Source organism: Carex rostrata, chromosome 22 (genome assembly GCF_964058835.1).
Source record: "Carex rostrata chromosome 22, lpCarRost1.2, whole genome shotgun sequence".
NCBI lineage: Eukaryota > Viridiplantae > Streptophyta > Magnoliopsida > Poales > Cyperaceae > Carex > Carex rostrata.
Window position 1 is genome coordinate 4,030,001 of NC_135939.1, and position 27,707 is coordinate 4,057,707.

Genomic DNA, 27,707 nt, shown 5'->3' on the forward strand with positions numbered 1-27,707 from the left:
GGTTACATGGCCAACATGGGGGACGTTTGTAGGGACTAGGTTGAGAGATTGCGAAATTAGCTGTACGGAAACCAATTGGACACCGGACACGTCGGACTGGAGGTAACTGTCTGAATTGGATGAATACATGATTAGAGAGGCCAGAGCGATATCACAAACATCATACAAATTTTTGAATTTTGATACAGCCTGCCTACTTAATATTTAATTAAAGATTAAGGGGTAGAGTGGGTCCAGCCTGGGTCCAGGCTGTCGTCCAGCTGACGGTGAATCGTACTCAGCACCAAATAATATATGATTATATTATATTCGATGCATTAATTAATATTATTTAATCAGATCAGAGCACGGAGGGGGGACATTATTTGAAATATGATATCATATTCTTCTCCTAGGAAATAGCAACGCTATTCCTCTAATTTAATAATTTAATAACAAATTAAAAAGGTAGAAGCTTGAGACTGAGATTAGCAACTAATGAAATGCGGTCTGTATATTGTTACATGTATATGAGGCCAGCAGAGGGAGTACGTATCCTCTGAGATATCTCATATATGGATCAAAATCAGCTGTTATTTTCGTGCATGAACAGTGTTTTCTGTTATCTCTGTTTTTTTAAATTCAGTCATTGAATTGTTTCGAGATGTGTATACAGAAAAGTTTTGAAAAAAATTGCTTCGAGATCTGTTCCCTAAAAAAATTGAACGGTTGGATTCGGAAAAGCAGGGATAGCAAAGTTACTGTTCACGGGAAGAGAATAACAACGGATTTCATTCCTATTTTGTGTGACCAACGTGTCTGGTGCCTATTCGGGATAGCGCAGGGGCCCTATTATTAAAGCATTGAGATTTGCGCAGAACGTATTTAAACGGTTGAGATTTTCTAGAAAGTCACGTAAAATATGAGATATCTCAGAGGATGCAAATTCCAGCTGAGGATGGTTTTAATATCTCATTTTTTTTTTTTTTTTAAAGTTCAAATAGTCGATTTGAACTGCTCAATATGATATTCATACTAAAATATGTTTGGAGATGAAATTTTATTATTTTTGAAATTTTTTTACTACTTTTTGAAGATAGGTACAAAATTACTGTTTCTAGACCGTTCAAAAACAGTGATTTTTTATCCATATTAAAAAATAGTAAACAAATTATAAAAATTATAAAATTTCATCAAAAATATATTTTAATATGGATATCATGTTGAGCGATTCGGGTCGACGATTTGAATTTTGAAAATGAAAATATGAATATAAAGTCTGATGAAGTATAAAATGTAGAGAAATTTGGATATATCCCCATCAAAACTTCTCTTTTTAGATACATCCCCATCACAACTCTAAATTTAGTTATATCCCCATCAAAACCCAATTGTATTATTTATATTCCCATTTCTTCATTTGACCTCTTAAAATTTATAATAAATATTAATAAAATATTTTAAAGACTGTTTTACCCTCCATCAAAATTACAGTACTAATTCCCTCCCTTTCTTTTTCTCTATTGTTCTTTCCCTTCCTCTAAAACTTCCCTTCACGCCATGCTTAAATCCCATGTCACAATCCCAATTGAATTTGATAATCAAACGGATCAATACAACAGAAGGTCTCCAAGCGAATTAGAACTGATAGGTCCCGCTGAACAGAAATAATCAGACGAGCTTGCTATTGAGTTCGTTAGCAAATGGATCGGATCCAATGCTGATGTGTCACCATGACAATCATTAGCAAGTTCCATTAAACCGATCTTAGATCGGATTCTTGTATTTGAATCGCCTATTAAAGGCTAAACTTTGAAGATGTGTCACCATGACAATCATTGTATTATAGGCTGGATTTTAAAAAAAAACGTTGTGATTTTGAAGATGATTGAAAATCTTACTTATTTACAGAACAATACATAAATATGTGATTTAAGATTAGAATCATCTTTCACTTCTCATTTTTAATTTGTATCAATCAGGCCATAGCTGTAATATGGACAAATTTAAACTATTCACTTTTTCACAGGCTATGAAATTCAAGTAGATTACAACCAAGCTATGAAATTCAAGTAAAACTATGTGAAAATTATAGAAGATTAATAAGACTACATTAGATAATACAATATGGTTCAAGTTGGATACCGATTTCAGTTTTGACTAGAGTTGGTGTTTTGATGAATTGTTGCTGGTACAAAAAGATAAAGTACCGGTTTAAATTTTACATTCGACTAAGGTTGGTGTTTTAATGTAAACTGTCAATTTAAGTTTTATATGTCGCTGCCAGTTTGAGTTATATTAGATAAACTATTTTCAATTTTGAAATTGGCATTATGCCTTTTTTTTAGAAAAATAAGATTAAATTAGCTTGGGGGAAATATCAGAATTTTGAACTATCAAAATGAAAGTACCCTGAATCATTGACTATTGCATCTTTTTTTTCCCTCACTGACTTCAACTTCTTACAGGTTATTTTGTCTTTGTTGCTCAAGAAATTGTCATCCTGATTATGGTTAGAACTGATAATCAATGAAGAAAATGGATCAGTGTTGTTTGAATCTCCATCCATGATATACAATTTTTGTGAGAGGGAGAAGAAAGAAAAGGACTGAGATGAGAACAGACGATCAAGATGCACAATGGCCAGCAAAACAACTCAGAGCCGTCACAAGAAAGAAACAAAATTATTTTGAAAAAAGTAAAGAAAATAATTCATACCTGACATCAGAATTTTTTTTATTTTTTTTGTGCAAAAAGTTTGGCATTAAACAAAGAATCTACAACTGCTACTCAAGTAAAGTCAAATGAAAGAAACACAAATTATCTCTAAGGAATATAATATAATACATCAAGTTCTCAAGAGTCTAATTTAGGTGACAATAGGGACGAGCATCAACTTGATTCAGACCTAACCCATCATAATTTAAATAAAGAAAAATTTCATAACGTAGAGTTGGAGAAGATTGAGTGCGCTGTGAGAAGAATTGTGGGAAGAGGTAGCGTCACACCAAGGAGTAGAAATGCGGCAAAAAAGGAAAAAAAAAAAAAAAAAAAAAAAAAGGAAAGGAAGTTTTAGCGGGAAGGGAAAGAACGATAGAGAAAAAGGAAGGGAGGGAATTAGTACCGTAATTTTGATGGAGGGCAAAACAGTCTTTAAAATATTTTATTAATATTTATTATAGATTTTAAGAGGTCAAATGAAGAAATGGGGATATAAATAATACAATTGGGTTTTGATGGGGATATAACTAAATTTAAAGTTGTGATGGAAATATATCTAAAAAGAGAAGTTTTGATGGGGATATATACAAATTTCTCTAAAATGTACGAGGCAGGTATTGGAACCCTCCTCCATCCCAAAATAATACTATATTTCTCTTGTCAAACAATGATTAAACTATTGGATCAATTAGCATCGGCTGGATAAAAAAGAGATAAACCCAAAATATCAAAATCTGATGATGTGCTATTAACTCGTATTCATAAATATAAGATTGAACATTCCAAGATAAACTTAAATCCATTTTAAGTAAATTGGCACTATTTTCATATTATTGTAAAAATATTCTGGAACTTGCCCCATTATCAAAACAAAAGTTTTTCAGAAATTCATTAAACTAAATGTAGCTGAATCACCAACTTATTTCAAAATAGCACTAACTGATTTCAAATAAATCCAATTTTGTCAGAACTGAGAAAAAATTATACCTTAGTCCATTACTTTTCATGGATTCTGCATGGACCAGTTGGCCCAGGTGGAGGAGCCACTTGAAAAATTGGGTGAAGTGGAATTAGGGACCATGCTGAAATTTGTCAACTCCCATCAATATTTTGTATTTGAATTTTTGCAAATTCAAATATTCAGATACGAATAATTTGTGGATGCGTATATGATTTTAGGTCCGGAAACATATACAAATACAAATACAAAAAATTATCAGTACATGTATGTTTTGGTTTTTCAGATTTCCTTATGTTTTAATTTTTAAAAACAACCAACAGGATTATAGCACCTTGCATTCATCAAAGATATTCAGTGTTCTGAGTTATTGTAAGAAAAAAATTTATTATGCTTCTGGTAGCAGAAATATATGGATTGATCCAAAATAAAATAAAATTGCAGTTGGTTTTTAGATTTGTTTAAAGGGAGTCAATCCAGTCTTGGGCCAGGAATTACTGGGCCATTTAATGGGCTAAAAAACCTTAACCGAACTGTACAAATAGTTTGTTCTTTACAGAACATTCTAGAATCCAGAGAAATTGCACAGGTCCAACCGTCCAATTCCACAAAATTGGGGGCACAGTTGAACCTTTTACGAGTGATTTTGTGCAAGATCAACCTTAATTGTATTTATATTTCAAATTTAAAGGACCTGAAATAACCATTGAGATCTAAATGTCTTTAAGATGGCTACTAGATTCAGAATGTAAATAAAATTTATTGGCATTGCAAATTTAAACAGGTAAATAAACAAACAAATTTCATTTTATAATAAATCACAAATTATGTTACAAACAATGAATTAGTCTATAAATAATATTTTCTTTTAAAGGCCCAGAATAGTTTCCTAATATCATAGAAAGGAGGGTGTTTCATGCAAAAGGACCAAATGCTTAAATTTAATATTAGTCTGTAGATGAGCCATCAGCTTACAAGATGAAACGAGGAAGCGTATCATCTGGGGAGCTGTACGGAGCTTTTAATTTGGTCCGTTTATTTCGGATCGAACGAATCAGATCAGATCTTGTCTGAATTGAAAAAATATATATATTATTCTCAAAATTTGCAAGATTTGATATAGTCCGTCCGATTCGAAACGAACGGATTAGATTAAAAGATCCACACAGCTCCGCAGAGGGGAAGCATATCTTCTGCGGAGCTGTGCGGAGTTTTTAATCTGATCCGTTCGTTTCAGATCGGACGGATCCGATTAAAAGCTCCACAAATTTTGAGATTTTTTTTTTCAATTCAGGTAAGATCTGATCTGTTCCGTCTGATCCGAACGTACCAAGAGGATACGCTTCCGATGAAACAATGGGTCAAATGTAAATTATCAGATTTTTCATTTTCTCCATAAGAAGTTTGAAAAAGAGGATTAAAGTGACGAAAGAAGCGGAGATGTTACCGACAAAGAAGACATCGGAGGTGGTGGCGCTCCTAGATCTGAAGCCTCACGTTGAAGGGGGCTTCTATGCGGAGACTTTCAGGGACTCCTCCATCACTCTCTCCACACATCATCTCCCCCCTCAATGTAGAGATTTTCTGTTAATTTCGTATAATTCTCATAACTAAAGTTTTGCTCGATTATGAATCTGAACTTATGGTTAGATCGAGTACTTTAATTGTTCGATACAATGATCTGGCATGCAATTTCAATTTACCAATTCTGTCATCTGATATATCTTAGGTGGTTTAACTGACTAAAGCCTTTACCTAATTAAAGGTTTGTATGATCAAATTTAATTATCGATCAGACTTCACTTGTTTTGTTTTCTTGTTGCCTTTTGATGGAGCCTTGTATTTTGCAAGGTTATCAGGCTTAATTCTAGCACATCAATCAGCCTCTTAGTCATCAAATTTGAAGTGTTCAAGAGTAAGCAGGATTTTCGCAAGTATTTTAAGAAAAAATAAGTTCACCTACCATTAATATAAGGGTTTGGATGTTCGGTGCCAAATGAAAATAGTGTTTCTGTTGTTGTTAAAGTGGTTTCATACTTGGAATTGTTTGCAGATAAAGTGGATAGACCAGTGAGCACTGCCATATACTTTTTGTTGCCATCTGGCAGCATCTCACGACTCCACCGCATCCCATGTGCCGAGACTTGGCACTTTTACATGGGAGAGCCTCTTACGGTTTGACCTATTCTCTTAACATGTTAATTGGATCGGGGAACCGTGACACAATTTCTTTTTCTTTTTAAAATTACACCAAAATTTTTTGCAGTATATTCATAAGATACCTGCTATTTTTCATGCTGGCAACTAAAACAATCTGTTGTGGTGTTGTCTACAAATAACTTCTATATTTTGGGCCAAAAATACTAAGCAAATTGCTTCAAACAAAAGTTACAATATTATGATTCAGTTGCCGCTGAAATTTGATCGCAACTCACCTTAATCTGTTTAGTAACCAGTTCATGCAAAGTAATAACCATATTATATATATTCTATAGTTTGCAAGAATAGCTTAGGAAGATATACCCTGAATTGTACAATTTAAAGACCTGACAATTCAAGGATCAGGAACTTATTTGATTTTACCTCTTTTTTTCTCACATTCTAACCTCTGTAGGTGTTTGAGCTGCATGATGACGGGCACATTGAATTGACAGTACTGGGCCCGGACCTCGATGCAGGCCACCGCCCACAGTACACAGTGCCGCCAAATGTATGGTTTGGCTCTTTCCCTACTCTAGACGTCGAGTCATTTGCCACTGATGGAAGTGTTCTTGTCAAGTCCAAGAAGCGGGACCCAGAGGCTCACTTTTCCCTGGTAGGTTGCACTTGTGCCCCGGGGTTCCAATTTGAAGATTTCGAGATGGCATCTAAAGATGACTTGAAGGCTATTGTTCCTAAAGCTGAGCCATTTCTTAATTACCTCGCTTAAGGTTTAAAGGAAAAGAGAGAGTAATTGGTGGTTTTGGGCACCGGGGGGGGGGGGGGGGGGGTTTCATTTTTGTATTTTGCTATTGAGGGAGTTGAGGACTATCACACGATTATTATTCGAATCGTGTTTGACAGATTTTTCATCTATATTGGACCTAATAAGCACGGTTTTTCAGTTGGAACACGTGCATCTAATATACTGGCAAGTTAGAAAGGCTGTTCTCAACCATCTTTGTTGATTGATCTTTCATTTTTATTAGTAATGTTAAATTAATTAGGTCATAAATGTTTTGCTAACTTGATTTCTTCGGTAGGACTTTTGCACCATGTTTGGTCTTGGTCTTATTTATATGAACTGGCTTGTCGAAGATTTGAACTTATAGTTGATAGTATAAGGCGCGATTTTGTGTGTTCATTTTGACTGTTATACATGTTTTAATCCAAAATCTGATTAGAACCTCCTGTTACTTTGCTATAAATTATGTTTGGTATTATAAGTTTGTCAAATTTGATTAAGTATGCTTGAATTAGTACATACTTTGTGCATCTACAAGATTATTTTGAGATTTCTTGAGCTCTGATTCTTTGGCTCGAGTTGTGCCGCAGATAAGTTGTATTGATGGTATCATAATGCATTCTAAATACAACTCTCAAGTCATTTTGCAAAAAAAAAAAAAAATATATATATATATATATATATATATATGGCAAAGGCTTCTATGGACCAAAGGACCTATTTGTAAAATGAATATATTTTTATTTTCAAAGTTCAAACAGTCGATCCGAACCGTTCATCTTGTTCTCCATATTAATATGTGCTTGGAGATCAAATTTTACATTTTTCTGAATTTTTTTACTATTTATTAAGATGGGTACAAAATTCAATGGTCTGAATTTGATATTTTTTGTACCCATCTTAATAAATAGTAAAAAAATTCAGAAAAAATGTAAAATTTGGTCTCCAAGCACATATTAATATGGAGAACAAGATGAACGGTTCGGATCGACTGTTTGAACTTTGAAAATAAAAATATGTTCATTTTACAAATAGGTCCTTTGGTCCATAGAAGCATCACTCTATATATATATATATATAGAGAGTATGGCTAAATTGCTACCGGTAGCACTTCGACTTAAGTGCTTACGGGATCAAATTTTAGTATTTGATGTTCAAACAACAAATCCAAATTGTTAAATGCTCAATCTATATTAAAATGTGTTTGGAGACCAAATTTTATATTTTTTTGGAATTTTTTTTATTATTTATTAAGCTGGTTTGAAAACTGTTGTTTTTCAATGCTGCAGAAATTTAATAAAAACAACGGTTTTCAAACCAGCTTAATAAATAGTAAAAAAATTCCAAAAAATGTAAAATTTGGTCTCCAAGTACATTTTAATATAAATTGAACATCTAACGGTTTGTATTTGTTGTTTGAACATCAAATACTAAAATTTGACCCCGTAAGCACTTAGGTCAAAGTGCTACCGGCAGCAATTTAGCCATACTCTCTCTCTCTCTCTCTCTCTCTCTCTCTATATATATATATATAATCTACCTATTTTCATGATGAATTTAAATTGATAGGAATAATATTCATGATATGTTCGTGTTCATCTTTGAGATTTCAAACAGGGAATATGGAGGCACTAAATTAAATTTACTCGTCCAAAATTTTTGTGGAAACAAAAATTTACATATTTCACAATCTTTTTACTATTTGTTCAATATTGGAAAAAAACATTTCAATCGAACAATTTAGCATTTCTAATATTAATATTTTTCTCTCTATCCAGAAAATAGCAAAAAATTAATGTGTAAAGTTTAGTTTTTTTTTGCAAGATTTCAACAGGTAGATTGAATTAACCGGCTCGAACTGATCGTTCAAATCTAGATAATTGAGATCCAAAGTTGAAAGACAACTGATTACTGTTGTGCATAACACCACAAACTTACTGGAAAATTCAAATCAAATTCAAGTTTAGTTTCAAATCAAATCAGCTGATTACCACAAATTTACAGTTCAGATTTACTTTCAGCCAAATCAAATTCAATTCGGTACCTATTTAAATTGCAAGGGTCCCCTTTAAAATTTGTGCCACGTTAAAAAAACTGTCCGGATCATCTCATTCTACAGAATACTGCCGCCTCTGTAGTAATACAGAGGATACAGATTCGAACTTACTAATCTCTTATTACTACAAATAACATGCAAGAATTCTATGAGTGTTATGATTTGATATGATACTCAAGCTCATAAAAAAAATATCAAATAAGCGAATCTAATATGTTGCAGTACAAAATTTTCAATCGCTGTAGATGTTTTGTCCAGCAATGAGTCTAGGTGCAAATATTTAGTCCATTATTTCAAAATAGCATAGAGATAGAACATTGATTTTTCAAAGATAGACATGACGCACCAACTAATTCTTTTGAAAAAAGAACTGGGGATTCACACCATGGCATCCCAGATAAATATTTCCATATTATTAGAAAAGAAAATCAATTTGTTACAGTCAGAATTGATAGGCTAAGGCCACACCAACCCCCCATTCTATTCATCTATATAAACACTCACTCTTCACTAGATTTTCATCCAATCTGCATTCAGAGTTACAAGCAATCTTACTTTCCTTCAACTTATAAGCACCATGAGCTGGTCAAGCGAGGTCGAATCCTCTATCCCGGCCCCACGCCTCTTTAAGGCGGCCATCATGGACTGGCATAACTTGGCACCCAAGCTCTCACCCGACAAAGTTGTTAGCGCCATTCCGGTAGAGGGTGAAGGTGGTGTCGGCAGCATCAGACAATTCAACTTTGCCCCAGGTATACTTCAAAAAAATCTTGTTTCTTAATTTGTATCAATTATGTGGTAACAATATCAGTATTTTAAAATGCAGTTTTGTTCATGCATGCGGAAAACTACTGCATATGCGGATTTGTATGTGGAAGTACATATGCAATTTCACTATGTTTTATTAAAGAAATATAGATAAAATAAAACTAATTTATATCTAAAGACTTATTTAGTCTAGTGGTTTGTACTATTTACCATATTATAAATGTTATATATTATAATTTCTTGCACCGCAAAAATTATTTTAGGTTTTTTCCAAGTCAGCATAGACTGTATATGTGTCAGTATATTCAAAACCGTATGAACTTGACTGCATGAGATTCTGTATGCGGAAGACCGTTGCATAAACATATGCAGTCGCATTTGAAAACGTTCAAACACTGAATAGTATCAGTTAATGCAGTAAACTAGATGTTTTGAGATTTTTTATTAACGGTTATTCAATTTTGACATCATTCCCTGATCAAATTTGACCAATTACAGGGATGCCCTTCAGCCATGTAAAAGAGCGCCTAGACTTCATTGATGTAGAGAAGTTTGAGGTAAAGAGCTCACTTATTGAGGGTGGTGGGATCGGGACCCACGTCGAGTCAGCCTCCTCCCACACCATATTTGTGCCCAAGGATGGCGGCTGTGTGGTGAAGGTTGTTGGTTCTTACAAGCCGGTGCCCGGAGCAAACGCTGATGAGGAAGCAGAGAGGGTCAAGGCATCCTTTATCGGAATCATCAAGGCTGCCGAGGCTTATCTTGTTGCCAACCCTGATGCCTATAACTAATACTCTTTCATTATGAGAATTACAGTGTGTTAAGTACTGGTGCTGGAGAATAAAAGCGAAGAGGCGCTGGAGAATTACAGAGTGTATTAAGTTCTGTATGCTGTATATTGCTGTTAGTGTGCTTTTTCCAGTGAGAATATATAATTGTAATGGAGGTTTGATAAATTATTTGTGAAGTGCAAGTCTTTTTATTTGCGAAATGAATGAACTTATTAAAAGCATGGATAGGAGGTCAAACATGATGTGCTTCTTTCCCTGTTCATGTATAGACCGCATCAAACATGACTGATGGCGATGGCGATGGGGATAACTATTTGCTTTTGAACGATCAATAAACATGACTGGTATCATCCCTAAAATACAAAATTAAGCTTAAGCAAGAAGTCTTTCAGTAAACAGTCTATAAACAAAAGAGAATTAAACAAGTACAGAAACCGCAAAATTCAATTAATAGAATTCTGATCTCCTCACCAAAAATGTAATCAAAACATGAGCCAAAGTTTTTCTCTACCAATTATCTGCTCATAAATCAAACATTTCTCATCATTTTTGGACTGGCCGGTCAAGTAGGATTTGTTTATTAAATGGCATACTTTTATAAGTGATAAGTTCCATGATAAAATTGATAATGTCATTAATGAAAGTAGACTATATATTAGCCTAGAAAAAATTCTATAATTATATCCATACTAATGATTACGCCAATTCAGGGTCCTTTTGAAAAACAACGCGAAAATTGATGTTTTCCTAGAATCATCTCATCACCGGTCTAACAAAACCCTCTCTAGGGATTCAACCATCTCCAGATCTTAATGCAAGCTAAAAGTTGGTTAGCCACCCCTATGTTATTTTTTTTAAATCTAATGGTATATTGAAACTTAATTTAAATTTATTGGTTTAAAAGTTTTTTATATGATTCGGCTCTTCATAAAATACTAAATATATATTTATAACTTGGTGATTAAAATTACACTTTGTTATTATCAAAATATGAATTCAAAGTCTTCCGTCATGCATATCCGCAAGAGATACTGTCAGTATTCCCTTGTGGATACTTCCGTTGCTAATAGAAAAAACACTTTTCTATTGGTATACCCTTGCAAAAAATCACTTCTTAGTTTTTATCTCGCAGATACTATTGCATTCTTATAGTAGAGTAGAACTAGAGTGTTCTTAAGTTCACCAAGCTCTTTGGTGAACTCAAGTCTAAAACCTGCCTAACTTACGAGTGATACATCTACATGTAAAAACTTTAAACATTTGAATTAATTTAAAATTAGAAGGTTAATAAATTAATTTTAATGCATTAATTTTTTGAATGTTTTTTTATCTTTTGACTCTATACAAAATTAATTTCAAAATTTAATTTTTTACTTGTAAACGCATCACTTGTAAAATAGACAGATTTCAACAGTTCAGATTCATTATTTGAAGCCGATTTGACGAATTTTAAACTCGAATTCACTAAAATAAACTTGGTAAACTTAAGAACACCCTAGTTCTAATAACCTTATAGTGTTATACACTTGACACATTTTACATTTCAGCTCAAAATCTAAATTTTATAATTCCGTCCCCCTTTATCTCCTCTAACAGACTTTGATCGTGGTGAAAGCAAACTAATCATCTATATCCTCCACCAATCAGCGTTTGACTGCGGTCAATGTCAGCTGACTCATCAATGAAATAAAGTCAAATTATATTGGCCGGTTTGGACTTATTTATCCTTCCAACTTCCAAGCTGAAAAGTCTCAAACAATTTAGTAAATATTTAAGTATCATTATTTATTTATTTGAGTTGTCATATTCTTAGCACGTTTATGTATCAATTTTTTCACAAGTTGCTTTAATAAGAATGTATTAAGTAAATATGGGGATTACTACTTGACAATGGTTATTTTGATAATTTTGATAATCTTGATATCTAGTAATCAAATTTCATATAATTTTAATATTGTTTGATGATGTTTTAAGGATCGTTAATTTAGACTTTAATTTAAAATTTTAAATCACTTGATGTATAGTGCAACATACACAAAATCTCTTCATTTTTATATGCATGATATGTATATTCATATTTATTGGATTAATTTCAAAATAAAACATTATTTTTGAAGATTGTCAAAATTGTCAAAATAAAGAACTATCAAATAATTCGAGTAGAACTAGAGTGTTCTTAAGCTCGCCAAAGTGTTTGATAAGCTTAACTCTAAAATTCATCAAATCGGTTTTAAATAACGAATTTGAACCGTTAGAACCCGCTTACCTTACGAGTGATGCGTCTACATGTGAAAATTTTAAACATTCGAATTAATTTAGTATGAAATCAAGTGGTCAAAAAACGTTCAAAAAATGAATGCACTAAAATTAATTTATTAACCTTCTAATTTTGACCGATTGACTTTATACTAAATTAATTCAAATGTTTAAAATTTTCACATATAGACGCATCACTCATAAGATAGGCGGGTTCCAATAGTTCGAATTCGTTATTTAAAACTGATTTGATGAATTTTGAAGTTAAGCTCACCAAATACTTTGATAAGCTTAAGAACACCCTAGTTCTACTCAAATAATTCTCCTATGAAGTAAATTTATATTATCCATCCATATATGTACTATCTATCCTTATTTAATTTATGAACTACACTCATGTACTATCTATCCTTGCACGTAACGTGTCCATGTGCCGTGTCATTAGATGTGCTTGCCTGCGGGATGGGAGTTGTGCAGCACCGAGCACGGCACGTCCGAGACATCATGGATATGGGGCAAACACAGTCAGACACGCAATAGAAACGGGACGACACGGATAGACACAGGCAGACATGCATGAGTAGGCACAAGCAATATTGAATTTAGACAACGGGAGTCCAGAAGCCACGTGGCAATTCGTGATCAATTCCGAATTTATCAGAAATTCCTTACATTGACCTCCATCAATAAAACTTTATTGCGTTCAGTTTCTTACAGAAAATACCAAACTCAGCGTAAAATGTTGGGAAACTACAGTTGACTGTCAAGAACAGAATTATGCACTTTTATAGACGATTAAAAAACAATGTATCTAAGAACAATATTTGCAGTACGAGGAAACCTTAATAATACCTATTTGACGGAGACTCGTTACTCTTTTTTTTTTTGTTTTTTTAAATCTATAACACCATTTAATCATGGAAATTGTTAAATTGGAGCCATTACCTCTTCCAAGAACTTAAAATATTTTTAGGCCAGATTTTGGAGAATTCACATCCTCTGCATTAACGCACCGTTTGAGTTTAAATTCGATCTGTTTGTTACATATTAGCACGAATCTAAAGGGGCTGTGCATTACATACGTGGACCGAATAGGTCCGGATTCTGATCGGACAGTCTTGATCTAAACTCAAACGGCACGTTAATGCAGAGAATGCGAACTTGATTTTGGAGATAAAAACAACTCAGTGCCTAAGTGCCTTGATTAAACCAAAAATTAATAGTTTCGACTCTTTTCCTTCAAAGCCCATCGCATGATTATCTAGGGTAATGAGCCTTTTTCTTCATTACACTCCGAAAGGTGTAATTGATCTTTATCTGCTTTTTCAATTGATTGCTCATAGCCTTTTTCTTCCATGTACAGGTAGACTCATTTTGAAACATATTCGATATAAACCACTAAGCTTTAACCAAGTTTAAACAGCTTGAATTTTGCTTTAGACTTGGTTAGGCTAAGTTCCAACCCAATTAGACTCAAATGAGAATCAACCTGCTCTAAAGATGACAGGAAGTAACACAGGTTGCGAGGGATTTTTTTTTTAAAATAGAATCAAATTTAAATATTTCAATGAAACAAGCACACTGAATTTTATTTTTATGAAAAACAGTTCCACTGCTTCTGTTGATCAGTGGAGGCAAAAAAGTAAGCATAGTAGCTACCTCCACGAGCTGTTTCTTATAAAAACCAAGTCAAACTTGCTAGTTTCGTTGAAATTTTTTAAATTTGATTCTATTTAAAAAAAAAAAAAATCCGGTTGCGAGTTACAACGTGAATTGGTGCTTCTCTTGATGCAAATAATACTGGATGAAAGCAATTCATCTCTTATATTAGATAAATAATGCGATAGAGAAAAAAAGGAGCAAAATTACAAGCAGAATACTATAGACTCATCTGCTGAAGTGATGTATTAGATCGATAACTACATGAACAATATAGCAAGATCAAACAAAATCTGTCTAAAGGTCCTGAAACATAGTATCTTGCAACAATTACACTAGCCTAAACTTGCTATTAGATGGGTAACAAAGAGGTATCTAGCAAACTATATTCCTTGACCCAAAGCATGAATAGTTGATATTTCAACCTCTGAAATCTCAAGTTGATTACAAGATAATGTAATTATTCACGTTTATCTTCCTCCACATCCTCATTATTTGAAACAGCAGTTGGGATCCCAATCACTGACTTTGGATCTGACATAGGAGTAGAGACCCGAACATCCTTTGTAGAAAGGGGTCCTGGCCTAATTAGAGAAAGATTAAGGCTCTCTTCTTTATCAAAGAATTCATTTCCCTCGTCTGTATAAGCATATCTGCATCAAACAAACATTTCATCATCTTTTAGTAAAATGTGAAAACTCTACAAACAATGGGGGGGGAGGGGATATATATTCTTTAAATTGTTCTCATGTCTACTAGTTCAACCAAAGGATTACAATTTATTCTTCAAATTGTGTTTTCAATTGTTGTTCACTTTCACAACTCAGGACTTAATTAGTTGCTACAGGTATTCTTTGAAAGGTAATTGAGAAACAGTAAAGATATTGAAAAGAGGAAAATTAACCTTCTGGAATTTTGGGAAGGAGCCCAAAGAGCACAAATAACACAGAGGAGGGAAAAGGAGAGGACTTGCCAAAAGGCTGGTATAATCCAAGCACTCTGCCATCTCTCATTGAACACATCAGTTGATTTGAAATAAAGCTGTCAAAACAAATTCTAGGACATTATTATTTCTCTCTCTCTGTTTGTAAGCTATCTGAAAGTCAGCATGTCGTGGCAAGTTGGTTACCAAGTAAATTTGGGACGTGTAATGAATATAGAAATTTGGTACCATTTTAAATGCGTACAGAATTGGATGATGCTGTAACCAGTTCGAGAACTTTAACCCTTATTTGCTTTCTCTGCTTGTTAATGGTCTTCTGATTCCAAATGTGATGGTACTCGGACTAAATTGGATGCATGGAAGGGTTACATGGGATGCTGAGGCTTATTTGCATAACTAGGTTGATGCATAATTAGGTTGAATTGCGGGTAACTGTCACACCATTGATTATGCTGGGATAAGTTGACCACTTGAAAGAACTTGTACATACAAAAAAATAAATTTGATTTTTTTTAGTTGCATTAAAGAGAAGACCAGTACCTCATAACAAATCCATGCAACAGATAACACAATGGTGACACCGAGTGCATTTGTGAACTTCCTGTAGATATCCAGCTTGGACATTAACCTCCTCGCCTGAAATTTTCACGAAAAATAAGCAAAGAAAAGTGCATATCAATCATCTTTTCTTAATTATCACTATCTCAACTTGTGAATGGGACATTTATGTGAACAAATATTACAATCTATTTTGAAAGTGGAAAGTAAACACATGGGTTTTTACAGTGCACTCACCTGGAGCTTGTCTAGGGTTTTTGATAGAGAAGTGAAAATCCAAATAATAAAGAAAGCATCCAACAAAGCCACAGGAGGCACCAAGAAAATCCTAGCTTTTCCTGAAATATCATTTACAGCACCTGCATTCTCTACCAATTCAAGAGTCTCTGATGCAACAAAAAAGGTCGCCCCTAACAAGAGAACCTTCGAAGTGAGCCCCCCAAGTGTCGGCCTAACCACACCAAAGCCCATCGAAACCGCAAGAATTACTACCCGTGCTACTGTCCTCTTCACTGTCCCAAATGTAACAGCCCAGAAAGTGGTCCCAATTGGCCTGACACCTGTCTCATTAAACTCAGCATATTCAAAGTACCATAACGCCATCTCAAACATGCCCAAGGTAATAACTAGGGTTATGCAGTTCTGGAGTGGAAGCACCTCTTTCCAGAACCTAGCATACTGAGAGAACCAAAATACACCAAGGATAGCAAATGCAAAGGACATGATCCCATAAAAGTACAGTAAAGGTGCCATCCTACCGGGTAGGTACCCATTAGGGTTCTTCCAAATGGTTTTTCCGTTTATCTCCAGCCCATCAAGCATAGGGTCACAATACACGAAGTACATGTTATACATGCCAGTGTGAGATACAGGCACTGTCTCAGATGGCATAGTTGCATAAAGATTACTGCCTTGGAAGGAAACTTCCAAAAGCTGAGGCCAGCCAGGGTTTTGGGCTGATGGGCGATAAATCACAGTGCCTTGAGTGCATGCACCCAGTTTTGCCAGATCAGAAGTGCAGCAGATTGCCCGTTGACCCCCATACGCCGATCCACCAATAGACTCTCTATCTTTGACTTCAAAAATTATAGCTTGGACTTTTAGTGAGTCAGTTTCTTTTGTTAACTCAAGGGATTTCTCTGGCCTCCTGAAGGTTACCTTGTCAAAACTGCAAAAAGAAACATGCATCTGCATTTAATTTTAGAGGGACTTCTTTGGGCATTTGTCAGTTAAAGGACTCCAGGAATATTAGCCTTTGTAACTTCTTTAATTGATGAATATTAAATCTGTTTTATCTATTTAAATGAAGTGAAAAGGAGAAGGATTATGCTTACTGACAAGACTTCCAAATTCACATATACATAGTTACAACCATACAGTTAGCATATTCGGTTCTCAAGCAATATTTTCTTTCTGTTTATATATTTTCTTTGTTCAGTTTCCATTTCCTTAAAGTTGCCTCATCACAGTTATTACAGATTTAGATTCAGGAAGCATACCAAATGTGAGCTTGCAATTTGTTGCTTTAATTGAAAGCACGAAGAAGGAAAAAAAAAAAAACATCCTACAAAGTATGCATCCAGAAATACGAAATACTAAGTGAGCAAATGCTAAAAATTTGACAATTGATAGGTCAGAAAATGTCTATGCAGAAAATACAATCTAGATAAGAAAATTGTCAATCCATACAATCCAAACATATAACAGAAACTGGATATTTTAAATGGCTTTTACGAAATAAAAATAACAACACCTTATCTACCCTCCTTGAGTTTGGAGTGACATACTGATTTACACAATGACAGTAAACGATAAGCCTTACAACCAGAGACAGAAATGGATCATTGATCCAATTAAATATGAGGTAGGCCTCAGCATGAAAAGGTGAAAATTTAGCCTCAAAATTACAAGCAAAGAAAAGCTAATTTAAAAGTTCTGATTTTATCCGTCATTGTATATGAAATTTTGAAAATGAGGTTGATTTACTACATTAAAAGGATGTCTTCCTTATGTGCAACAATGTCTGCAGGGTTACCTAAGCAAAACTTAGGTGGCTTAGGAGAGACAAAACGAAATCCTCAGATCTAACCACCGACAGTTCCAAATCCATTAAACACCCCGTGAAAACATCAAGAATTGTACATCAGTACATATCCCGTTCTAGATGTCTCATGACCAAAATTAAAGAATGGTGCCATTCTCTATATTCCTAGACAAGACGAGCAATGCCAAGTGGCTTTACCGTATGGAGGAGGCGCCATTCGAAACAGTGGAGTTGGCATCAGGGTCGGATGCATAGAGACCCTCGCTGCCACCGTGGAGGATGAAGGCGTTTCCGGTCGGTGTGAACATCTGGCCTCGGTAATCGTGCACCGACGCATCCGCAGTGTAAGAGATAAGATGAGAGAATAGGAGCGTGGTTAGAACTGTACAGAGATCTGGCTTCGCCATCGGCGAGGCGAGAGGAGCCAAGGGGGAGGAGTGGAAGCAGTGGACTAGAGACTGGATCTGGCGAGTGAACCTGGTTGCACTAGTCAAAGGTCAGAGGTAAAGGAAAAAAAAATGGTACGAATAAAACTGGTCACTGACATGTAGGACCGGACATTTTGTTGTTTAGTCGAGGCCTGGGAATTGATACTATCTAAAGTACCTCAAATTTTGTGTTTAGATCCAGACCATTCGATCTGCTTTGGCACGAATATTAAAGAACACGCGGACCGAATTCTGATGGACGGTAGATCCAAAGTCAAAATTTGAGTTACTTCAGGGATCCGGACTCGTGGCCTCGGAGACCGTTTCGCGGTGCTGCAATTCCGTTCACGCGACTTAATATTCATGGCTTTGTTTACAAGCTATTGAATCAGTTAATTAAGCACAGGTAGGTGATTACGTATACAAGCACAAAAACAATACTATCCTGCAGCAGTTGGCCAAAACTGACCAATTTTTTTTTTCCTTTTTATAAAGAATCACTATATGCACACTTAGGCCATGTTCAGCAGCAACTCCAACTTTTATTGTTCATGTGGGAAAACAAAAATTCAGTCTGACTGAATTTATTTTTTCCACGTAAACAATAAAATTCAATTCAAAATTTTCACAGCCATTCCTATTCCCATTCCTTTGAGCCAGCCGAACAGGGCCTTAACGTTTTAAATAAAGTCATAGAGAGTTTGAAGGATTTCATCAAATTTTATTTTATAAGTGTTTAAATATCTTTGAACATTATATATAATGAAGAAAAAGTGAGGCTACGCATTCTGCACACTGATCCGTATTTTGAATTAATATCTTTGTTTATAAAATTCAAATAATAAATCTTAACTGTCCTTTTTAGTTTTCGGTGTGGATTAGACAAACTAGTAGGAGGAGGATTAGTTGTAATGTTGTGTGCTTACAAGACTTTGATACTATAAAATAAGAAATAAAACACAGTGCTCGCAGATCTCTCCACTTTCTTAACAAAAGCCACGTAGAGCTCATCATTTCTATCTAGAAGACGCACTAGCTCGACAAATTTAGGCATTGATTTCAAGAAATTGACAAACTTCTGATGACTTCTTTTCTTTAGTTATTTTTATTTCAACTCCTAACGTAGCATCCTAATATAGATTTCATTAGAATGCGACTGAAGGAAGCAATGTATGTTGCCGAGTGCTGACTGGATATTATAGCCCCCATCTCTTGCATCCATCAATTCCTGTAATAATCTAAGAACATAAAGAAAAAAAAAATTAATAAATAAGAAATAAAACAAAAAAAAAATCTAAATTTTGTCCTTCTCATTGTCTTATGATTTACAATTTATCAGCTTATATAGATATTAAGAAAATCTAATTTTATATTACAGGAATTTGGTACTAATCCTAGATTATGTTACTACTATTATCTTTGTCAAAAAAAAAAATTTAATATTAACGTAGCATCCAATGGGAGTTTTTGTATTCTTAAAAAAAGCCTTCAAAACAAAATCATGATCTCAAGAACAATATTTGCAAAATAAATAAACAAAATATGATATCAAAAGAAAAAATTCAACTTAAAATATTTCTTGAAAACAAGAAAGACATTAATTATCAAATTTCCAATTATATAACCAATTGCAATACCAGCAAATTCTCACTTGCCTTTGTTATTAGTACAGTCGTTGCCGCTAGGATTTACAGAGAGTATTAGAAAAAACAAGAAGGGTGCTAAGTTTTGAATATAATTGAATGTGATATAAATTATGTAAATAATTCTAGCATTATATTTGATTTTCTCTAATATTTTATTGGAATAAAACTATATATTTTTTACTCTAAGTTATGTTTATGATATCAACATATATAAGAGCTTGTTATATGTCAAAGTGCAAGGAAAGCTTGGTCACACGATTTTAATTTTTGTTTATATGTAAGTTGTACATGTTAGATTAATCATGCTAAATGTATTCAAATGAGTTGCAAAACTTATGAATAAGAAGCAACTCAATGCAACAATTTATTATTAAACCAGAAATAATAATTTGTAGTTCAACGACACTTGCACTCTAATTGTACAATCATATTATATATGCGTAAAAAGATTGTTTGCGTAATTTGAATAAATCAAAACTCGGTGTATTATGTAATGACTTGGTGTATATTGTGGAGATAGTTGCAACAATAAGTGTGGAAGTTCAGAAAGTGTATTGAATATTACATATATATATTGTACAATATTTAAGGGTGTATTTTAACTTTTCAAGATAATGAATTGTTGTCAGCTGTTAAAAATATATTTTGTCTTGGTCAAAATACGTTAAACAATTATGTCTAAATTGAATAAGTAAATGGTGTATTAGTCAATTGTATATTTAAGATGTGTGAAAAAATTTAGAAATACATGAGGGGTGAGTTCACATAATTACCTCACATCACATATAATATATTTTTTTAGGACTTGCTAATATCATTTCATCTCTCTTTTATAATTCTTCGATATTAAATTGGATGAAATATGTCATAGCATGAAAATGGGGAGATGAATGTGAAAATTTGGAAATCAAATTGGCAGTGGCTTGACAATTAAGGTTTGTTTGTGGTGAGATGGCAACTAAATAAGATAATGAGTAGAATTTGTTGTGATGGGACACCCAAATACGATAAGTGCACAGCACTTTTCATCAAATCTAATATTAAAAAATAGATGGAAAAATATTTATTTACAAAAAAAATTCAAAAATTAAAGGAATATATTCATATAAAAAATGCAACTACTTTTCCGTGAAAAATAAAATACAAGTATTGCATACCCTCGAACCAGTTTTTTATTTTTTTTATTTTTATTTTAAATGAATCATATTTGATATTTTTAACAAAACAAGTATCATTGATTTAGATTCTACGAAAAACAACTTCACCGATCCTGCGGATCGATGGAGATATAAACATGTTTGTGTCTATCGGTGGAGCTGTATTTATAAAAACCAAATTAATGATACTTGTTTAGTTAAAATATTTTAAATTGATTCTATTTAAAAAAAAATCCTCAAATCATTGGTGACTATGAGGGGAATTTTTTTTATAAATCATAATTAAAAAAAAAAAATATATATATATATATATGAAACCAACATGATTACTTTTTTTTTTACAAAAACTATAGGAACCAAAATGCAATTTCGGTCCCAGCCGTTTTCACAGATTTTGAGAAAAAAAAAACGTTGTAAAATTGTAAAAATACGTGGGACCGAATTGCCATTTCGGTCCCAAAAAAAAAAATTCGGGACCGAAATAGCATTTTGATTCTTATGGTTTTTATAAAAGAATTTCTAATTATGGTTTATAACAAAAATTCCTATCAGGGCGTTACCTGCTATCATCATATAGCTATATTTCCAGTACTCTTCGCAAGTTTGAACAAATGGTTGATGGGTGGCAAAAAAATAGTTTCGAAAGAAAAATTAGCAAGATGTGTCAGTGTAAAGAAATCACCTACCACTTAACTATTCGGTTGCGGACCCGATAACAATAATTGGGCCAGAAGACGGCCCATTCTCCAAAATCTTTTAAAATGGATCAAACACAGGAAGTGGGTGCTGGCCTGCTGGGTGGCTAGCGGTTGAAAGCTCACTTCCCTTGTTGGTATCAAATGAAAAAAATTTGAGTTTACTTTTTGTGTTTATATATGATCATCTTAACTAATTTGTGTGCAAATCATTTAACCATCAGGCGACTAATCTGCCAGAGGTGATATTTTTCTCAACTAAATGTGGTATGCTAAGAATTCTTCCCACCATATATAAAAATGATATTTAATCTACAAAGAAAATCTGACCCTTATAAAAGGAAAACCCACAAAAATGGGAAAAAAAAACAGATATCTAGCATTACCACATCGGTACAGATAAAGTAACAGAAGAGAATGAAAAATAACGGTCAGAAAGCAGTTGACCATAAAAAAGAAATAAATAAAAAAACAAGTAAAAGAGGCAACGGTATTGAGAAACAGCAGGAATTGTGAACAGACCCTGCCCGTTATTGTACCCTGTCCATTAAATTTGTTTTGTTTATTTACATGAGCATGAGCACAAGGACAATTTCAAAGGCAATTATAGTATGCTTGAATTGTAAAACGAATAATTACTCTTGGAGCCACATGAAAGTCTTCCAAACAAAATCTAGATTTCAAGAACAATATCTGCAAAATAAACAAACCAAAATTAATGACGAGAAAAAATATGGAATCAAAAGAGAAAATTCAACTTATTTTATGTTTTTTGAATAAGACCCTTACACTCGGAATCAGTCTTGACCCACTTCTCCCCATCATCCCCCTTCTCCTGAGCTGCAACTTCTTCAATACTATACTTCTCTTGATGCTTCCTCTGCGAGAACTTCTTTGTAGGCATTGTTGTGCCATTTTGCGGATATATTTTCTTGCGAAGTATGGACTTGAAAAGCTAATAAAATTAAGATAATTGTATCACAAAAATCGAAGTTGGATAGTATAAAGGTAAATATTGTAAATAACAAATAAAAGGTGCTTTGCTTTTCTAATTGTTTTTAAGAGTCCAAAGGTTTTGCCAAAATACAGCTGAGAGAGAGCTTTCAGTTGAAATGCATTAAGATAATAATTCATTGACAGTCTGATAGCCACAATGCAACTTCCAATCATTCCCTAGGTAATTAGAGGGAAGCAACAACAGATTGAGGCTATGTTTGGATGTACTGAGAATAGCGAGAATAGCGCTGTTCCGATCCATCCAAACATACTCAATTGCTATTCGGAACAGCGAGAATAGCGTTGTTCCGCTATTCCTACAAAAAGTTGGAATAGCAATTGGTGCTCTCTCAAATGTTCAATCCCTCCATCGCTATTCTAAATATTCAATCCAAACAACATTTTCGCTATTCCGAATAGTACCGCATCAACACTATTCTCACTCTTCCAAAAATCACTATTCTCAAATAGTAGCTATTATAGCTATTCTAGAGTGCATCCAAACGTGAATTTTGCTTTTAGCATAACACTTGCTATTTTTCTTTCAACCTTCAATTAGAAAAAACCATCAAAGAAGCAGTTGATTTTTCTAGCACATCATCTCACAACATAGTAACATAAATGTGCATTAAGCCATCGGGCATTCATCCTAAAATATATATATATATATACATGTGCATTACAAAAAAATTAGGACAAGTTTCTTCATGCAGAAAGCAAGAAATATAAATTCTAACTGAAAAAAAAAATTGTTATGCTATAGACACATAATATTTAGCTAATAAACATGAACTTCCTAGATAGACACCTTCATCGGCATATTTGTGAGCCAAATGTTTTGAGCATGTTTTTTTTTTTTTTTAAAAAAGAAAAAAGAAAAAAAGGGATAATCTTTTCAGCAGGCCTGTATCTAAAAGAGTAAACCAAAAAGATCATATTTTATCAAACAAAAAAATAAACATACCTTTTCCATCCTTGATTGGGAGAACGGATCCCTCAGCTCTGGAGCAGGTACAGGCGTAAAGCCACCCCGACAAGCAAACAAATTCTTAATGAGAAAAGAAATTGATCTTTTCTTCAGCATAATGTTAGGGTCATCCAACAAGTCTCTCCCTTTGCTTAAAACAATCTCACTTTCAGTGGAAACATTTTTATAATCCTCACAGTTGGGATCAATTAAGCTTGTTGAACAATCCAAGAACTGATCCTGAGTCGATTTCCCTCTCTCTAATCCATTGTTTTCCAACTCTTTCACTAGAGTTGCTACTTCTTCAGATGTGAAGTCTGATAGATCTTGTTCCCCAATTTTGTTGTTGGATGCTAAGCTTTGTTGTTTAACTTCCTTCAAGGCATATGTACCCAATGTACCGATTGCGAGCAATGCTTCTGGCAAGTGGCTAAATTCTTCTTTGTGTGCATTTGAAATGTTCACATCTACATTTTTTTGTAAACAAATCAGCATAACTTAATGTTGGCACTTTTGACCTCGACGTAATATACTTGAGTATATCTAATTAAAACTAATTGAACAAGGTGAGATCGGGACCATTCCTGTATTTTTATTTTCTTCAAAAAGAAAAGCTATAGAGTCTGGACCACAATTTCTAAAATATATGGTGCTACGGGAACATAATTACTCAATTGACATGCAACGCTGCAAAGTTCAAGTTCAAATAGTTGTTTTTTTAACTTGCATGTTTTCCATGCTTTACTTAGTACCAAAGGTTGACTTATAAAAATTGGACATGTCTGTGGATCTGCGCTGTGGCATCAAAAAATAAAAATAAAAATTTGCAATTGTAACTGCTTCAGGTCAAACATCTTAATATATATGTAATTATTGCAACCATCAATTGACCTATTACAGGTTTAAAGTTTAAACCGTGCATTAATGGGGATAAAGAAACTTAATGTTCTAAAAATGGGACCAAAACACAACTGGCCAATAGGGTTTAAGGAAAAACTTAGGCCATCCACCTTTCAGAAGATGTAAACCCCAAAATATTTCTCCATCTGTTTTTCTTTAGAAAGTTAGAACAGATATATTATACTCACAGATGAGGTAATATACAAGCCTCACGACTTTTGAACCAAGCAAGCTGAGCACAAAATAGTTGTTTAATGGTTGTTTAGAGTCCACACAATGTTCCTGAAGGGGTGAGGCACCAAGTAATTTGAAAATAAATTGAAAGAAGAGGGACACCAATCAAGTAAATAAGAAAATAAAACATCATGAAAACCAGCTTCAAATCTTGATCCAAAGGACTTACGGCCAGCTAAAGAAGAACTGGTATAATCACGTCTACTGGTTTCTTGGCGCCCATTTGGCTTGTTGAACATCCAATTGAAGATCTATGTCAAAGCAAGCAAAACAAAAAAGAAGTCAGATAGCAATCATCCCTTTCATTACAGAAAGTAAGGTTTTGAAATTCATACCCTCATTTGCAATCAGGTAGAGGGAGAAGTAATTTGAGATGAATGATAAGATCCTTTGGAGATGATTTACTAAGAGGTGGGATATAAATAAGAAATAAAATAGTGGAGACTATGGCCTATGGTTAGGTCCATAGCCTCTTAGCTTAACAAGGGGAAAAATCTTAACAAGAAATGAAACAGTGGAAGCTATGGCCTATGACATAGGTTCAAGTTCCCACTGCTTCTATGAGGCAGGAGCTTCTTGACTTGAGATTTTCAATAATGAATTTATAATTTAAAGAGTACTCTCTGCCTTCCAAGTTTGGCCATCCTTTCTAGAAAGAGAACCCCTCCTTTCTCATTTGGTACTTTTTTTTGTACTAAATATGGTAACAGTAATTGATTTCACTTCACTTGGAGTAATAACAGCACTAAATTATTAATATAGACCACTAAGCCTTATGTTGAAGACCGCATACCTTGTTTTCATGATAATTTCAAGGTTACGAGAGGAGAATTAAACAATTTCAATATTCACTTTAAAATATTGTAGACAAGATCTCAGCTGGAGATTTTTTTTTATCCTTTTCTTTGACTTCTTTAAGCAACAGTACCTATGTGTGATACCTATTTCTGTTTGATCTTCTTATTTCTATTGTTTGTAATGTTCATTTTTGCAACTGTTTTAACTTCTATAAACTCGCATATGCAGCACGGCATGCCTGCCGTACATATCTTCAGAAAAACAAAAAAAATCAAAGGAATAATTCATTTCCTTTATAAGTTGTAATCGAACTATGAACTTCATAAAATTTACCTTATCCTTTTTTTCTGGATGTAGGATTTATCATTTGCTATGCCCTTAAATTTTAATTAAAAATAGCAACCAATTATTTCGATTTGTCCAAACTTACCGTATAAAATCGATAGTACTCTCACTTATTTCAATTAGCAATACAAAGAACATACTATATATATATACATACCTTATATGTGTTACATTCAGAGTAGTGTTTATCCTTCTGTTGTCATTGCTGCTGTAATTTGATAACAATCAGACATATTATTTGTAATGCTTTACAGTTTTAATATATATTGAGCAGAATTTTAATTTCACCTAACTCATTCCAACAAGCTTTTTGACAAAATAATTCAAATTACAAATGAATGCTTTTCTGAAAACTTGGTAGTGACTACCAAGGCTATATTGATAAATGTGTTTACAACATCAAAATCTAAATTACATCATTTGCTAAGTGATAGCTGTATCTAAATTACAAATGAATGCTGCTGTAACAATTATGACCCAAACTCAGATATAGGGTGATTTGCCAGTAAAATTTACTATACTGAAATGTAAATGCTCAAAATTCCTTCATAATAACTATGTCATAAACGGTCCGGCAGCCAAACATTTACTTTCCTAGGATAGGATGGGGACCAATGAGACAACCAACAAAACTATCATTTGAACAAAGTTAAAGATGGTGCTACTTATAAGTTCATTACTATTTTGAACTAATATCAACATTGACTATACATGGTTTCATATAAATGAAAAGAAAATGTTTTAAATTTCCAATAATGTATAGTCTCCAGATAGAAAGTAGAAACTAGAAGGGGGCAGTGGCTACTGTGGCTTAAGACTCCTTAAAGTGATTAACATTAAAAAAACAAATTTGAGGATGCAATCGAGGGAATAGGAACTGAGAGCGAGGCAAAAGCAGGTGCGCCGAGGATTGATGAAATCAGATTAAATTAAGATAAAAGAAAGGATTAATGACCTCGATAGTTTCAGTTAACTTGTGACTTACTGGTCAAGTAGTAGAACTGTAGAAGGCATGGTGGAGAGAGGAAGAGAATGATTGGGCGGAGTGCAAACCCTAGAAGAGACACACGCGTCGGTCCCGACCAGATGCGATTGGGAGCGCATCGCATCAATGTCCTGACACTTGTGCTCCTAAGCACGGGTGCACCGTGCACGGCATCAACGCCGCAGATTGGGGCCGAAGCATCCCTGCTCCCCGTCTCCCGAGCTGCGTGTGAGCTGAGCTGTATGCCCCGTTAAACAATTCCTTCGTGCATTTCTAGAACCCAAATCCTGCTTTCTCTTACCCTTTCTTTAACATAGGAAAAAAAAACGAGATTTTTATTTATTTAGAAATCAAATATTATTTTTTGCTAGAAATAAAATAATTTGGTTAGTTATTTATTTTTAAGTATTTTTTAAAGTAAATTGGTTTTAAAGTTTCAAATAATATGAAATAATATAAATTTGTAACAAAATAAATTCCACCACGGGTTAGGTCCGGGTTGCTACGGTTTTATCCGGTCTGATCTGGTTTTGTCATGGTTTGGGTTGCTATGGTTCACAGGTCAAAAATTGTCCTGTCTAGTCAGGATTTAGCGGAAAAAACTGGCCAAAAATCGTGCTTGGCCCATTTCTAGCAAAAGTTCGGGCCAATTCAGGTCTAAACTCTGGTCCAGGTCCAGTCCGCGGGTGGTCCAGTCTAATTATGGACCGACCAGTCATTTTCAATACACTACGGATCGAGGAGTGCTCAAATCCAACGTTGTTTCCGTCCTCCAATAATACTCCTATGTTCTTATCTTTATTTTCAAAGTACAAACATGCAATCTAAATTGGTGACCAAATTTTATGTTTTTCAGAAATAAATTATTAGTTTTTTAGA

The 27,707-nt window shown here is 33.9% G+C and overlaps 4 protein-coding genes across 7 annotated transcripts; 2 read left to right on the forward strand and 2 right to left on the reverse strand.

Annotated features, from left to right (window-relative positions):
* Positions 1-5,042: 5,042 nt before the first annotated feature.
* Positions 5,043-6,771, forward strand: LOC144574199 (RmlC-like jelly roll fold protein). Its single transcript, XM_078324096.1, has 3 exons — positions 5,043-5,231; positions 5,712-5,833; positions 6,273-6,771. The coding sequence occupies exons 1-3, from the start codon at positions 5,099-5,101 to the stop codon at positions 6,585-6,587; spliced, it is 570 nt and encodes a 189-aa protein (XP_078180222.1). The 5' UTR covers positions 5,043-5,098; the 3' UTR covers positions 6,588-6,771.
* Positions 6,772-9,180: 2,409 nt separating this feature from the next.
* Positions 9,181-10,417, forward strand: LOC144574315 (pathogenesis-related protein 1-like). Its single transcript, XM_078324254.1, has 2 exons — positions 9,181-9,410; positions 9,925-10,417. Exons 1-2 carry the CDS (start codon positions 9,236-9,238, stop codon positions 10,215-10,217), a joined length of 468 nt encoding a protein of 155 aa, XP_078180380.1. The 5' UTR covers positions 9,181-9,235; the 3' UTR covers positions 10,218-10,417.
* Positions 10,418-14,329: 3,912 nt separating this feature from the next.
* Positions 14,330-18,210, reverse strand: LOC144573851 (uncharacterized). Its single transcript, XM_078323616.1, has 5 exons — positions 17,876-18,210; positions 15,871-16,801; positions 15,616-15,711; positions 15,037-15,173; positions 14,330-14,785 (listed from the first exon to the last, which is right to left on the reverse strand). Exons 1-5 carry the CDS (start codon positions 18,082-18,084, stop codon positions 14,593-14,595), a joined length of 1,566 nt encoding a protein of 521 aa, XP_078179742.1. The 5' UTR covers positions 18,085-18,210; the 3' UTR covers positions 14,330-14,592.
* Positions 18,211-21,959: 3,749 nt separating this feature from the next.
* LOC144574437 (protein DEEPER ROOTING 1-like) lies at positions 21,960-27,098 on the reverse strand. Of its 4 annotated transcripts, none has more exons than XM_078324408.1 (6): positions 26,829-27,098; positions 26,001-26,048; positions 24,870-24,951; positions 23,564-24,033; positions 22,393-22,558; positions 21,960-22,296 (listed from the first exon to the last, which is right to left on the reverse strand). In XM_078324408.1, exons 3-6 carry the CDS (start codon positions 24,937-24,939, stop codon positions 22,277-22,279), a joined length of 726 nt encoding a protein of 241 aa, XP_078180534.1. In that variant the 5' UTR covers positions 24,940-24,951; positions 26,001-26,048; positions 26,829-27,098; the 3' UTR covers positions 21,960-22,276. The 4 variants fall into 4 exon arrangements, with proteins under 4 accessions (XP_078180534.1, XP_078180531.1, XP_078180532.1 ...); XM_078324405.1 differs by having other exon boundaries at positions 26,001-26,051; XM_078324406.1 differs by lacking the exon at positions 26,001-26,048.
* Between the last annotated feature and the right edge of the window lie 609 nt (positions 27,099-27,707).

Excerpts from the sequence above, each read along its gene's own strand:
- LOC144574199 (XM_078324096.1), top strand. The coding sequence starts at position 5,099 with ATGTTACCGACAAAGAAGACATCGGAGGTGGTGGCGCTCCTAGATCTG. Across the intron at positions 5,232-5,711 it reads ACATCATCTCCCCCCTCAAT|ATAAAGTGGATAGACCAGTG; the intron begins GTAGAGATTTTC and ends AATTGTTTGCAG. Across the intron at positions 5,834-6,272 it reads ACATGGGAGAGCCTCTTACG|GTGTTTGAGCTGCATGATGA; the intron begins GTTTGACCTATT and ends TAACCTCTGTAG.
- LOC144574315 (XM_078324254.1), top strand. The coding sequence starts at position 9,236 with ATGAGCTGGTCAAGCGAGGTCGAATCCTCTATCCCGGCCCCACGCCTC. Across the intron at positions 9,411-9,924 it reads ACAATTCAACTTTGCCCCAG|GGATGCCCTTCAGCCATGTA; the intron begins GTATACTTCAAA and ends GACCAATTACAG.
- LOC144573851 (XM_078323616.1), bottom strand. The coding sequence starts at position 18,084 with ATGGCGAAGCCAGATCTCTGTACAGTTCTAACCACGCTCCTATTCTCT. Across the intron at positions 16,802-17,875 it reads AATGGCGCCTCCTCCATACG|TTTTGACAAGGTAACCTTCA; the intron begins GTAAAGCCACTT and ends TTCTTTTTGCAG. Across the intron at positions 15,712-15,870 it reads AAACCCTAGACAAGCTCCAG|GCGAGGAGGTTAATGTCCAA; the intron begins GTGAGTGCACTG and ends TGAAAATTTCAG.
- LOC144574437 (XM_078324404.1), bottom strand. Across the intron at positions 24,034-24,869 it reads CAGTTCTTCTTTAGCTGGCC|ATGTGAACATTTCAAATGCA; the intron begins GTAAGTCCTTTG and ends AAAAAAATGTAG. Across the intron at positions 22,297-22,392 it reads GGTCAAGACTGATTCCGAGT|ATATTGTTCTTGAAATCTAG; the intron begins GTAAGGGTCTTA and ends TTTATTTTGCAG.